Source organism: Polypterus senegalus, chromosome 4 (assembly GCF_016835505.1).
Source record: "Polypterus senegalus isolate Bchr_013 chromosome 4, ASM1683550v1, whole genome shotgun sequence".
In the NCBI taxonomy this organism is placed as follows: domain Eukaryota; kingdom Metazoa; phylum Chordata; class Cladistia; order Polypteriformes; family Polypteridae; genus Polypterus; species Polypterus senegalus.
The window spans coordinates 237,375,859-237,387,490 of record NC_053157.1 but is presented as its reverse complement, the minus strand read 5'-3'; the positions used below and the strand labels follow the sequence as shown (position 1 = coordinate 237,387,490).

Genomic DNA, 11,632 nt, shown 5'->3' with positions numbered 1-11,632 from the left:
ATTTGGTTGAAAATCCTTTCCAGTCAACGACTGCCTGAAGTCTGAACCCACGGCTTTCTCCAACTGCTGCGTTTCCACCCCAGTGATGCTTTGCCAGGTCAGCTGTCTTCAGGTGCTGCTTGTTCTTTAGACTTTCTGCCTTCAGTAAGTGAACTGCATGTCCAGATGGGTTGAGGTCAGTTGACTGACTTGGCCATTGAAGAATATTTCACTTCTTTGCCTTGTAAAGCACTCGGTTTGCTGTCCCAGTGTGTTTTGTCTTGTTGTCCATCTGTACTGTGAAGTGTTGTCCTGTCTGTCTTGTAGCATTTATCTGAATCTGAGCAGACAATTTAGAGCCCACTACAGCTGTGGCCAACAGTTTTGAGAATGACACAAATGTTGATGTTCACAAAGTTTGCTGTTTCACTGTTTTTAAATCTATGATTCTTGGCACGATGAGAGAAGTCGCAGAATCAACCAGAATGTTCAAGCAAATTATGGAAAAAAACCTTGATGTGAATCCGTTAAGCAGCTCTCTTGTGAAAAGTGGACAGACAGACAGAGAGAATGACAGACATTGGATTCTATATAGAGAGACATTAAAATTCATCAAAGAGCCTGGTGCTGATATCCCATTTACACACCCGGTCCCCTTGTGACTCGTCTCACCTGTCATAAAGGTGATTCTGCTGTCGCTGAGAGCTCTGTACAGATAGTTCAGCCAAGTAGCCTGAGAATACCGACGGGTGTCTTCATCTGAGTTGATTCAACAGTGCGAAGAGGGAAGAAATGGACAGCGTGTTTGGTGACATTAGCAATTATCATCTTCGTCACCGAAGAACAAGACAACACAGCACATCCGCAAACACGCAGTGTGGTGCAACGCCTCGTAGAGGAATTGTCATTGGTTGGAAAATGCGCGGCCATGTTTGACTCGAGTTTTTCAATATTTTTCAGAAATAAACACACCATCCACTGAGCAAAAGTGTTTGGAAATTGGGGTCTTGGTCAAAAAGCAGACGCCACTTGTTCTTTGTTGGAATTCTCTATATTTTAGTAGTAGTACACAAAACATCTACTAACTACACCACAGAGGATTAAACATAGTGATGACTAGAATTATTTCCTCGAATAAGTCCTTTCCAGCATATTGTTGGCTCCACATAAATTCACACAGATATGAATCTAGAAGGGCCCGCTGCTGGTTCTCTCTTATGTCTTGGGTTCAGTGTAGCCTTTCTCTTCCAACGTCAATGGTAAGAACATTCCGCTCCTCATCACCAGTCTGAAACATACAGGACGGTCAGATCTGAACACTGCTGGGCCTCATCGCCTTCTAATTCCATGCAGGCTCCTGATAATTGCGGTGTTTGTCTTCGAGGGGGCCACAATCCATTTCTGATCGTCCAGCTGGGATCTGGTCTTGTCAAGTCGGACGTGTGGCTAGCAGATGTGCCCACTCGGCTTGCCTCTCTCTCTCTCTCTCTCTCTCTCTGCTCCGACTTTCTGGTCAACCTTTTTTTCTTCTCACTTTTGATTTTCCCGCATGATGAGCTGTTGTCAAGGCAACCGCAGTAACATTGACTGGACCCCTGACTTTGAAGTAAAAAGGGTCCTTTATGTTTTAGCTGCCGCGTCCATTGACTGTATATCTTTCACTACAGACCATAGACATAGAATTACTAGACGTCGCATGACCAGCAGCATCGTACGTCAACGTCGCCGCCATATTGTGAGTGGAACTGCTGTGGAGTGAAGTAATGAATGATGTGCTGTTTGGGATTGTACAAACCGCTGTACATGCCAAAACAGATCCCAGGGGATTACATTTCATAGGTATGGCTGAACAGTTGTTTTGGTCATATTTGGCCATTAGAAAATCCCATTTTATAATCTTAACTTTAGCTACGCCAGGCTAAGCTAGCAAAGCTATGCATTTATGTGCTCAAGTGAGCCTCCAAACAACTATGTAGATTGTTGTTAGCTGTTCTCATTTCTCGAACTTTGAAGGTTTCCCAAAGAAATCCACCTCAGGAAGCAGTGGGAGGTCAGGTAGCCCTTAGACAGGATTTTGAGAAAGCTGTCCTGTGATGTGTGCCATGCTAGTTTGGTAACAGGTGCTGTACCGGCATCATATGATCAAAGCTACCACTTGCTCACATTAAAAATCAAAGGAGGTCTGATTATTCCTTCTGAGGGTCCAGTCAAGGTGGTTAAAGTAGCTGAGCGTGTTATCTGACAGTCAACATGAGGGCAAGCTGTCAGTGTATCTTTGATCAACCAGTTTGTTCGGGCTGAGATTGATTCAGATGATGGAGCACATCGATGAAGCACAGTTTAAAATAGACACAAACTAAAGACATGAGCATTAAATGATGGTTGTCAGTTTTCTACAAACTATGGCTGCACCACATTGTAAGACTGAATCCTCTCAAATTACAGGATCTGAGTGAGCGAGAGGAGTGTCAGTCTGGAGGAGATCAGTGAGGTTGTGGAGAGCCTTAAATGTTCAGAGCGGTATTTAGTATTGTATTCAGTATTGAACAGGGAGCCAGTGAAGCTGAGAGAGAATCGGTGTGATATGTGCAGTGGATTTAGAGCAGCAGGTTATCATCCTGGCAGCAGAATTTTGAACTTGTAAGCGATGGATACGTTTTTGTGGGATGCCAGATAGAATAGCATTACAGTAATCTATATGTGAGGTGACTCGGGCATTAACCGATACTTCAGTAGTGTGTTGGGTAAGAACAGGAGGAAGTCTAGAAATGTTTACGAGATGGAAGAAAGCAGTCCGAGAAATGTCACTAATAATAATAATAATAATTATTATTATATAATTGCCACTATTAGTGTATAAATATAAATATATATATAAATATATAAATTATATAAATAATTGCATGTAAACGATTCGCCAAAATCTGTTGTATGTAAACGATACTGTTTTAAACGTTATTGTTTTTTCATCAGAAAACCGGGTTTCCACGTCTACCTTGTAGCAGTGCTACCATTAAGTAGAACTGCATCTTCCAGCAGGCCTAGCAGGAGCTGTTGGGGTCAAAGGTGGCCAGAGGGGTTTAAAAGGAGGGCAGGGGTCAAAGAGGAAAAAAGTTTTGTTTTGGTCGTTTTGTGCTTGTATTTATCTGTGGAACTGCCTGTCGTTTTCCTGCTTTACATCTTCGTGTCCTGGATTGTGTTGTTTGTTGGGGTCTGGAATCATTTGTCTACCTGTTTACTGTTACTGAGGACGTTGTCTGGAATCATTGGCTTTCACGGAAGAAGGAGCGCTCCTAAACCATTCATCGGTCATCATACTTCAGCAATTACCGGTAGGACTGTGTTTTTCCATTTCCCTCGCTTCATACAAATCACTGGACATAACTTCACCGCTGATCATTTCATACATGGACTTTACTGCATGTTTGTCGTGTTTCTGTTAATTGTAATATCGCAGAAGAGATCAGGGGTGGTATTATTGTTTTCATTGAGTTAATTTAATTTCATTATACTTTTTTTTTTCGTTTAAGTTCGTTAAGTGCGTTTTCTTTGTCTCTGTAGTGTGTGGGTGTGTGTCATGCCAAGGCTGAGGTTGTCCCTGGTAATCCTCATATTAAATAAATAAATCACCGTCTTCCACGACGGTGTGAATCTTACCTCTACAACCTGCATTAGTTTAAATGGCACTTTTGCCACTTGCAATGTGGCGGATGTGCTGATGTATCATGTCGACTGGGCAACACAGTAAATGCTGCGTCTATCTATATATCTCTGTGCTAACAGACAACATAACATTACATTTGTAAGAGAAGAGACGATAAACAGACCGAGACACTATGTGACAATGTTACAAATGCAACATAGATCATATTAATAATAAAATGAATTATATTTTGTGGACTATGGCCGGCTGTTCATCCCGGCCAGTATCTCCATGCCACTAGATGGAGCCCTTCTGGCATGGAGCATGGATATTGGAGTTTTCCTTCACAGCCCTGCTGGATACCATGGGGGCTGCAAGGGGACGCTGCAGGGAGGCCCAGAGACATGGGTGTTCACTATAGTATGTCATAGTCACGGGGGACTGAAGGACCAACGTACTTCCGGGAAGAAGAAAAGAGGACTTTTTATCTAACCCGGAAGTGATGGGGAATCATGGACTGAGGGATAAAACACTTACGGGTTGAGCAGTACTCTGGGAAATCCCATACAAAGGAATTGAGCTGGGTGGCAGGGTGGCAACGCGTCTGGGAGAGAGGAGGATTATTGATTATTGTGAATTGTGTTTATTTATATGCGTATTGTAGAGAGGAGGGTGCTGTGTGCATATTATTATTATAATAAATTCATAACTTGAACTTTTATCTGGTGTCTGGCGTATTGTCTGAGGGTTCAAGGGAGCAAGAGCACCCCTATCTGTCACAATTTATATGGGGCATATGCGACGTGTGAGTTTCCGTCATGCACCTCAAAGACGAGGCTGAGTCTCAGTAATTTACCAAAACCAACTTTTTTTTTTTTTTTGAACTGGAAACAGGAATAGTAAGGATATTCATTCCAACAAAAAAAAAAAAAACAAGTGGCGTCCGCTTTTTGAACAAGACCCGGAAACTGTTTCTACCAAGTGAACTCTCGTTACTTCTGTAACGCTTCTTTACCCTTTAGCCGCAAGGTGGTGCCTTAAGCCAATTAAAAACTCTATTTTTCCCCCCAATTGATTTGCGAAAAACCCTTTAATTTTAACTAGGTGTTTTTCCGATGATAAATTAGAATCCCTTACCCACTCCCTAAGCAATAAACTGCCAGTTGTTTGTCAATTAGTAACACCCAACACAAATCACAATACAAATATGTTCCCAAAATATAACAATATTTATTAACTAAATTGGAAAAATATATAAAATCAATAAATAAAACTAGGGCGGCACGGTGGCGCTGCTGCCTTGCAGTTAGTAGACCTGGGTTCACTTCCCAGGTCCTCCCTGCGTGGAGTTTGCATGTTCTCCCCGTGTCTGCGTGGGTTTCCTCCGGGCGCTCCAGTTTCCTCCCACAGTCCAAAGACATGCAGGTTAGGTGGATTGGCGATTGTAAATTGGCCTTGGTGTGTTTGTGTGTGTCCTGCAGTGGGTTGGCACCCTGCCCGGGACTGGTTCCTGCCTTGTGCCCTGTATTGGCTCCAGCAGACCCCCGTGACCCTGTGTTCGGATTCAGCGGGTTGGAAAAAGGATGGATAAATAAAAACTATTTATCATTAAGTCCAATCAAAATGCTCATAAATTATTGAATACAGAAATTTGAAAACTCGAACGAATTGCAACAAACACATACAGGTTCAGGACGTGTACTTATATGCACTTTTAACACTTTGCTTTTCCCAGCCCTTAATTAAAACATCCCACTGTTAAAGAAAACACAATAACAAATCTAACAAATGAGTAAAATTAATTACTATAACCTCACCTTAACTCAACAACTTTATGGGCCCACACACACACACACAGAATAAAAAATAGTAAAACAAATCCCCTTTTTGTGGCAGGCCTGGTCGACGCTTGGGAACGTGGCGGTCAAAAACTCCGAGGCCCGTTCACTCTAATGAGCCAAACTAAAAGCTCACAGTGGTCAGTGTCCCTCATCCAAGCAAATCACTTCCACGCTGTGGGAAACGATGGAGTCGTCCTGTAGGCAGGCAGGCTCATGGCAAGACACTGCAAGCATAAAGGAGTTAGTCCATCTAAATGAGATGAAACTTGCCATTTTCAATCGTTGCCAGAGGGGCAGCCAGGCTTTCCCCTGGTCACCTCGAGCGTTGACAGGAATATACAGCGTCTGTTCACAGACTAGCTGAACTAGTTAGCCTGTAATGCTACTCCGAACTGCCCCGCTGCTTCGACGACGGCTTCTTACTGTATTGTCGTCCAACAGGTTGTAATGTGTACACCAACAGGAGCTAAAAGCATCAGCAACACCGTATAAATCAGCCCTCTTTTTGTCTTAAAGTCGCCGTGTAATCATTCTCTCTTATCTTAGTACGAGCGCCGCCTGTCCTCTCGCCCACTTTTGCTTTTTAACCGCCTCCCTCTCAGCCAATCACATTACGGAAACACCGACATGACACTTCAACTCCCAATAACTTCAAACAAAGTTAAACAATGTAAGTTGTCTTTAAACACAAGCACATGGTTCACAGTACATTACAACCAAACTACAGAATGTAACCTTAATGTGAATCATTTCTATTAACCAAACACAATAACTGAACTGAATATAACTTCAACACTTAACATGACTAAATGATAATAATTATTCTTTTCCAAGGAACCAGTAAACACTACTGAGAAGAATATGATATGAACCGAAGGGCTAAACTTCATTTTAGGATGCATGACCGGGCCATCCATGCTGACCTGTGTATCTGGGAGCGAGTGAAATAGGTAGAGACGTGCAGACTTACTGTCTTCATTTCATCCAGGTTCAAAACCCATGGAGGGCAGGGTCCTGGGGAACCTGAAGCTAATCCAGCAAACATCAGAGGCAAGGCTGCTGTGCGCACATCTGGACCTGCAATGAACAGATTACTGTGGCGCCATGTAGGGAACCAACCCTGATGTTGTGGGCTGAAATCCCACTACTGACACCATGCCATGTTGCCTTCTTCAGCTACAATTAGAAATACAACATTTGACATACACGTGGTTCCATTTCTTTTGTAAGACAGCTTTAAAAAAAGGGTTCAGACAAAAGAAGTAAATAATATTATTAGTAATAAGAAGATGAAGGATAACAATAATACAATGCCTTGCATGACAATGAAATTGACATTGGGCTTTGCTAGCTTTTGCACTTGTTAGGGCCTTTGTCATACCCTCGTTAATGCTTTTTGGTGAATGGTAATGGTAGTGTGTGTGTGGGGTTTGGGGGGGTGGGGGGCTTGTTGTCCCCCTGGAGTTCTGCTCAGTCAAAGGGTGGGGACCCCTTGGAGTTTTGCTCTTTAATATGCATAGGCAACTCATGCAAAAGGACAGGCGACAGGCACATAGATGATGATTTACAGGCTTCATTGCATCATTTACAACCATCACGTTTCTTAACTCACTAACGCAGGATAAAGTCATGAGAAACCTGGAGCTGTCAAAGCAAACATCTGAGGCAACTCTGCTGTGTGCAAATCTGTGCAGGCGACAACCACATTACTATGGCGCCGTGCACGCAACTACCTCTGATGCTGTGAACTCCGATCTCATTGCTAACGGCACTTTGTGACTATGAGCAAGTGACTTTACCTGCATGGGCTCCAACTGCAAATAAAAAAATACTCTGTGTATGTCCTTCTCCTGTAATTTGATTCCAACACCAATCCTTTCCAGAAAACTGTATTTTAACAAAAGCTTTTCATTCATACAAAATCTATCCGATTCCCTTCTAAGCAAATAAATAAAGTGTTAAGAATAAGTGGTAAAAACTGAAGCTTAAAGAGAGTGTCGTTATAAATAAACAACTAAATAAATAAAAGTTCATGAACAAGTGTATGACACATTATCGTTTTTTTTTTCTCCAAAGGCGATAAAAAGAACTATTTAGTTTTTAACACAAATCATTATAAAGACTATTAAAAAAGAAAACATCCTGGGCCCCCTTTCTCTTGATTTATTTTTTATTTTACTTATATAATGAAATACTCGTAGTTGTCACGTATCTCGTCATCTTTTCTTCCTTGTTTACTGATTTCCCTCATTATATTATCAGACACGTCGTCCCTCAGAGCGGTCACTTCTACTCGGTCTTCGATTGGACGGTTCAGTCCGATGTCGTGACGTGCTGATTGCTCAATAAAGCCGCACGAGCAGAAAGTGTGCCGTTGATTTCCCGCGCTCCATTCTCGCGCCTTGTCACTAACGAGTCACCTGCGCGCGCCGCCGGCAAAGATGATTTAAACCCATGCACGCGCTCTCCTGCATGTCGTGTTCCTGTTTGGTGCATTCACAGCATGGCGCGTTTGGATTGCTGGTGTTGGGCGCTCAGTTTGTGTTAGGGGATGTGCGCGTGACTGAGAAATGCCACGGTGACGATACGATGACGCTGTCATTTGATGGCTCTCCCACCGTTTTTCTCCAGAGTGAGTGCTGCGTGTTTTCGATCATGTGGACTTGTCCAAATCGGAGTCGTCAAATGTTGCCCACTTTTATTTGTGTATCCTTTTTTTTTTTTTTTCCCTCTCTCTCCCTAGAGACGATTGGAGGACTGGTAAAGGTGACCAAAGATCTCCCAGGAATCGTTCTCCGTGTAAAGTCTGGCCGCACCACAGTAACGGTGCCCTTTTCTTCCCGATATGGTTACGTGGCTGAGCAGGTGAGTAGCGCCGATGCATTAGCTATTGCCATTTTTAATCAAAATCTGTCTTGTTATTGAGCCTCTCCTGTTCTCTTTAGGGCCCCCAGTATTTTGTGACCATTGCCTTTGGACGACCCTCTAAACTAAGAATATTCACGTGTCCTAAGCTAGGTATGCTGCTTTTCTTGGTTGGCCCCCTGAGTCTCTGCCATCTTCTAAATGGACTCGTTCACAGGTTGGCGAGGTCGTAAGAACCTTGTTAATGAGAGATGTGCAGTTGCAGACAGTGAGAAGCTTCCTTGTCTAGGGTCTTCATCCATCACTTAAGCAGACTGTGAAGCCAACAACTGTTGCTACGATTCCAGCAGCAACACCAGTCCATGCTACTATGCCAATGATGGTGAGTGGTTGGGGGCTGTGATTGAGCAAAGGTGGCTGCTACTGGATATTCCTGCCTGTGTTTGCTTCGGCCAGTGACTGTGCAGTGCACCCTGGATGGCCAGTTTGTGGTGGTGGTGTCTGAGAAAGTGACCCTTCCTCCCCTGAATCTTGGGTCCATCCAGTTGGTGAACAGCAGTTACCCCAGCTGCAGCCCTGTGACCAGCCTGCCCAGCTTTGTCGTGTACCAGTTTCCAGTCAGTGCCTGTGGCAGCACAGTTCAGGTGAGACTCCATCTGGGGGATGTGAACCAAAACCTTTGGCCAACCATGCTATGAGGTGTTAACCCATGTTTGTCAGGCCGAATGCACTCTGTTCTTTAGTCATTAAACCCCTTGGAGCTGTCCTCCATCTACTGGACTCCTGATTTAAAATCCTGTCTTTGGTCTTAAAGCACAAGAAACTCATTTTCTTGGACATTAAAGTTCCTCCTCAATATCTAGAGGACGGCAGTAATTCTAATGTCCCTGTTTCAGGTGTCTGGTGGTAATGTGACTTACCAGAACACAATGTTTGCTGCCATCACTAGGGTGAGTGAACCAGAGGTCTCCATCACCAGAGACAGTGTCTACAAGTAAGGCTTCTGAACCTGCTTCCTCTGACCCTAAATGTGCTCTACCAGCTATGATGTGGTGTTTCTCTCCTCAGGTTATTCTTCCAGTGCACATACTCAGGAAGCCAGGATGTGCAAGTGGAGGCTGAGGTGTATACTGTGGCGCCACCTCTTCCAGTAGTAGAGCAAGGGCCATTTGACCTGGAATTGGTCATTGCAACAGGTACTTCATGGTTTGGGGTTCCCATTGTGTGGTGTCTCCTTGTCTTTGTTAACAAAAAGGCACTTCATCTCTTCAAATTGCAGTTTTGTAGATTCAAGTCTTTGGAACATGATGATCATACCCCCTCTTTCATGGCCAGATTCCTCCTGTGGCTCCTACTATGTGGATACTGACTACCCAGTGACCAAAACTCTGAGGGATCCTGTGGCTGTGGAAGTGCACATTGTGAACAGGACTGACCCTAACCCTGTGCTGACTCTTGGGGACTGCTGGGTCACCCCAGGACCTTCTGCTTCCAGCCATCCACAGTGGAGGCTTCTGGTGAATGGGTAGGTGAAAACCCTGTGGGAGGGTGGGGAGGAGAAGTTGGCCATTCAGTCCTAACTGGGAGGTGTGTTTAGCCGATTTTCCACTGCATAGTACGGCACAACACGGTTTTTGTCCCAGATGCCCAAACACAGGAGACAACTATTTGACCAGCTTGGTGACTGTGGACAGCACATCTGGAGTGGCCTACCCAAGTCATTACAAGAGATTTGTTTTTGAGATGTTTGTGTTTGTGGATCCTGTAGCTCAGCAAGCCTTGGCTGAAAAGGTGGGTTTTTTGGCAAAGATGAATCCTTTGTCTTCTGTTCCTATGCAGTCTTGAATGAAATACTCTGTAGTGGTCTTCTGTTTGGAGATCTGTATATCTCTAGGCTTAAGTGATGTAGTTTCCTTTGCTCGCTTTCTGTAGATCTTCATCTACTGTGTTGCTGCTGCCTGCTATCCATCTGCCACAGACCCCTGTACTCAAAGCTGCCCTGCAAAAAGTGAGTAGCCTGCGGCTGTTTGGGTTTGGCTGTGGTGTCTGTAGAACATGGCATCAGTGTTTCTAATTCACTGCCTTGTAATTGAAGAAATTTACTGAGAGCGTATGGAGACGGCTGGTTTCATGGATGTGAGATATCTAGTTGATTGCTTTGTAATGGGGCTGTTTTTTGTGAAACTCTTTGGAACCCCCTTTACTTTCAGTATCTGGCACAGCTGCAGACAAGTTGGCACGAATTCATTCATCCAGGAAGAATGTGCTCCTACAGTGGTCCTGTCCTCCTTGAGACTGACCAGGTGCAAACATCCAGACTGGAGCATGAAGGTAACATCTTGATCCTCTTCCTGGATTAGTTGGAGTTCTGCTTGTAGATTTGGCTGATCCTTCACTGTATGCCTTGGAGAATTAAATGTCATTTTGTCTTCCTCCCACAGCCTCTCTTCCCACTGGATACCTGGTGTTGGGAGCTGCAGCTGCCATCTTGATGGTGGTCCTGGTTTTGTCTACAGTTGCTGTGAGAAGGTTGAACAAGCAGAAAGTGAATCTGAAATTTTAATAAAGCCTCTTAATGAATATTTGCCGTCTTTGACTTCATTTGTAGTTAAATGTACAATAGATTTCAGCATTTGGTTTTGTATAATCCAGGCATTGGCTTCTCCCATTGACTTTCATCCATTATAAAATGGGTCCTGGATGTTGACCTGAACATCTCCTAGCCAGCAACCCACACCCTCTTTCTGAGCAGTTGACAAGACCTTTTTTGAAGGGAACTGGTGCCACCATCCTGTACTTTAACACAAAGGTGACAAAGGGCACCCTGTTTATGCCTAATTTTAAAAACCATGTAATAACATGAAATGCTTAGTCGACATACTGACACTTGCAAGCTGACATGAGTATCAAACTTTGAAGGATTGCAACCCTTAAACTTAAGTGCCATAATAATCTACACATTTTGTCCCAGCTCCTGTTTTTGGGTGGGGTGTGTGGGGTGTTTATTTATTTTATTTTTTATTTTTTTATGGCAGTTCAATAAATGATGTTTTTGCTCCTCGAGCATTTAAATGTGTTTTCCCTCTTAGTCATAACGCCTTCAATTTTGGTGCAACCACCTCCTCAGTTGATTATCCTGCTTCTCCCATGTTGACTATAGTCCAGAAATTTTAACTTGCACTTCTATATCCTTAATCCATTTTGTCATTTCCTTCATGCAGCTTTTTTTTTTTTTCTCTTGGACCCTTCATAGTTGGCCACTTCATTATTCCATTCGTGATAAGTCTTTTTACCATGGAGTGCT

At 43.6% G+C, this 11,632-nt stretch overlaps 1 protein-coding gene across 1 annotated transcript; it reads left to right on the top strand.

Annotated features, from left to right (window-relative positions):
• Nucleotides 1-8,637: 8,637 nt before the first annotated feature.
• On the top strand, nt 8,638-10,863 carry LOC120528921 (zona pellucida sperm-binding protein 4-like; the record flags this gene model as incomplete). Its single annotated transcript, XM_039752997.1, has 9 exons — nt 8,638-8,710; nt 8,785-8,972; nt 9,225-9,322; nt 9,397-9,524; nt 9,664-9,853; nt 9,972-10,119; nt 10,261-10,336; nt 10,539-10,659; nt 10,770-10,863. Coding segments are annotated over 8 exons (984 nt in total), but the record flags the coding sequence as incomplete, so codon positions are not given.
• Between the last annotated feature and the right edge of the window lie 769 nt (nt 10,864-11,632).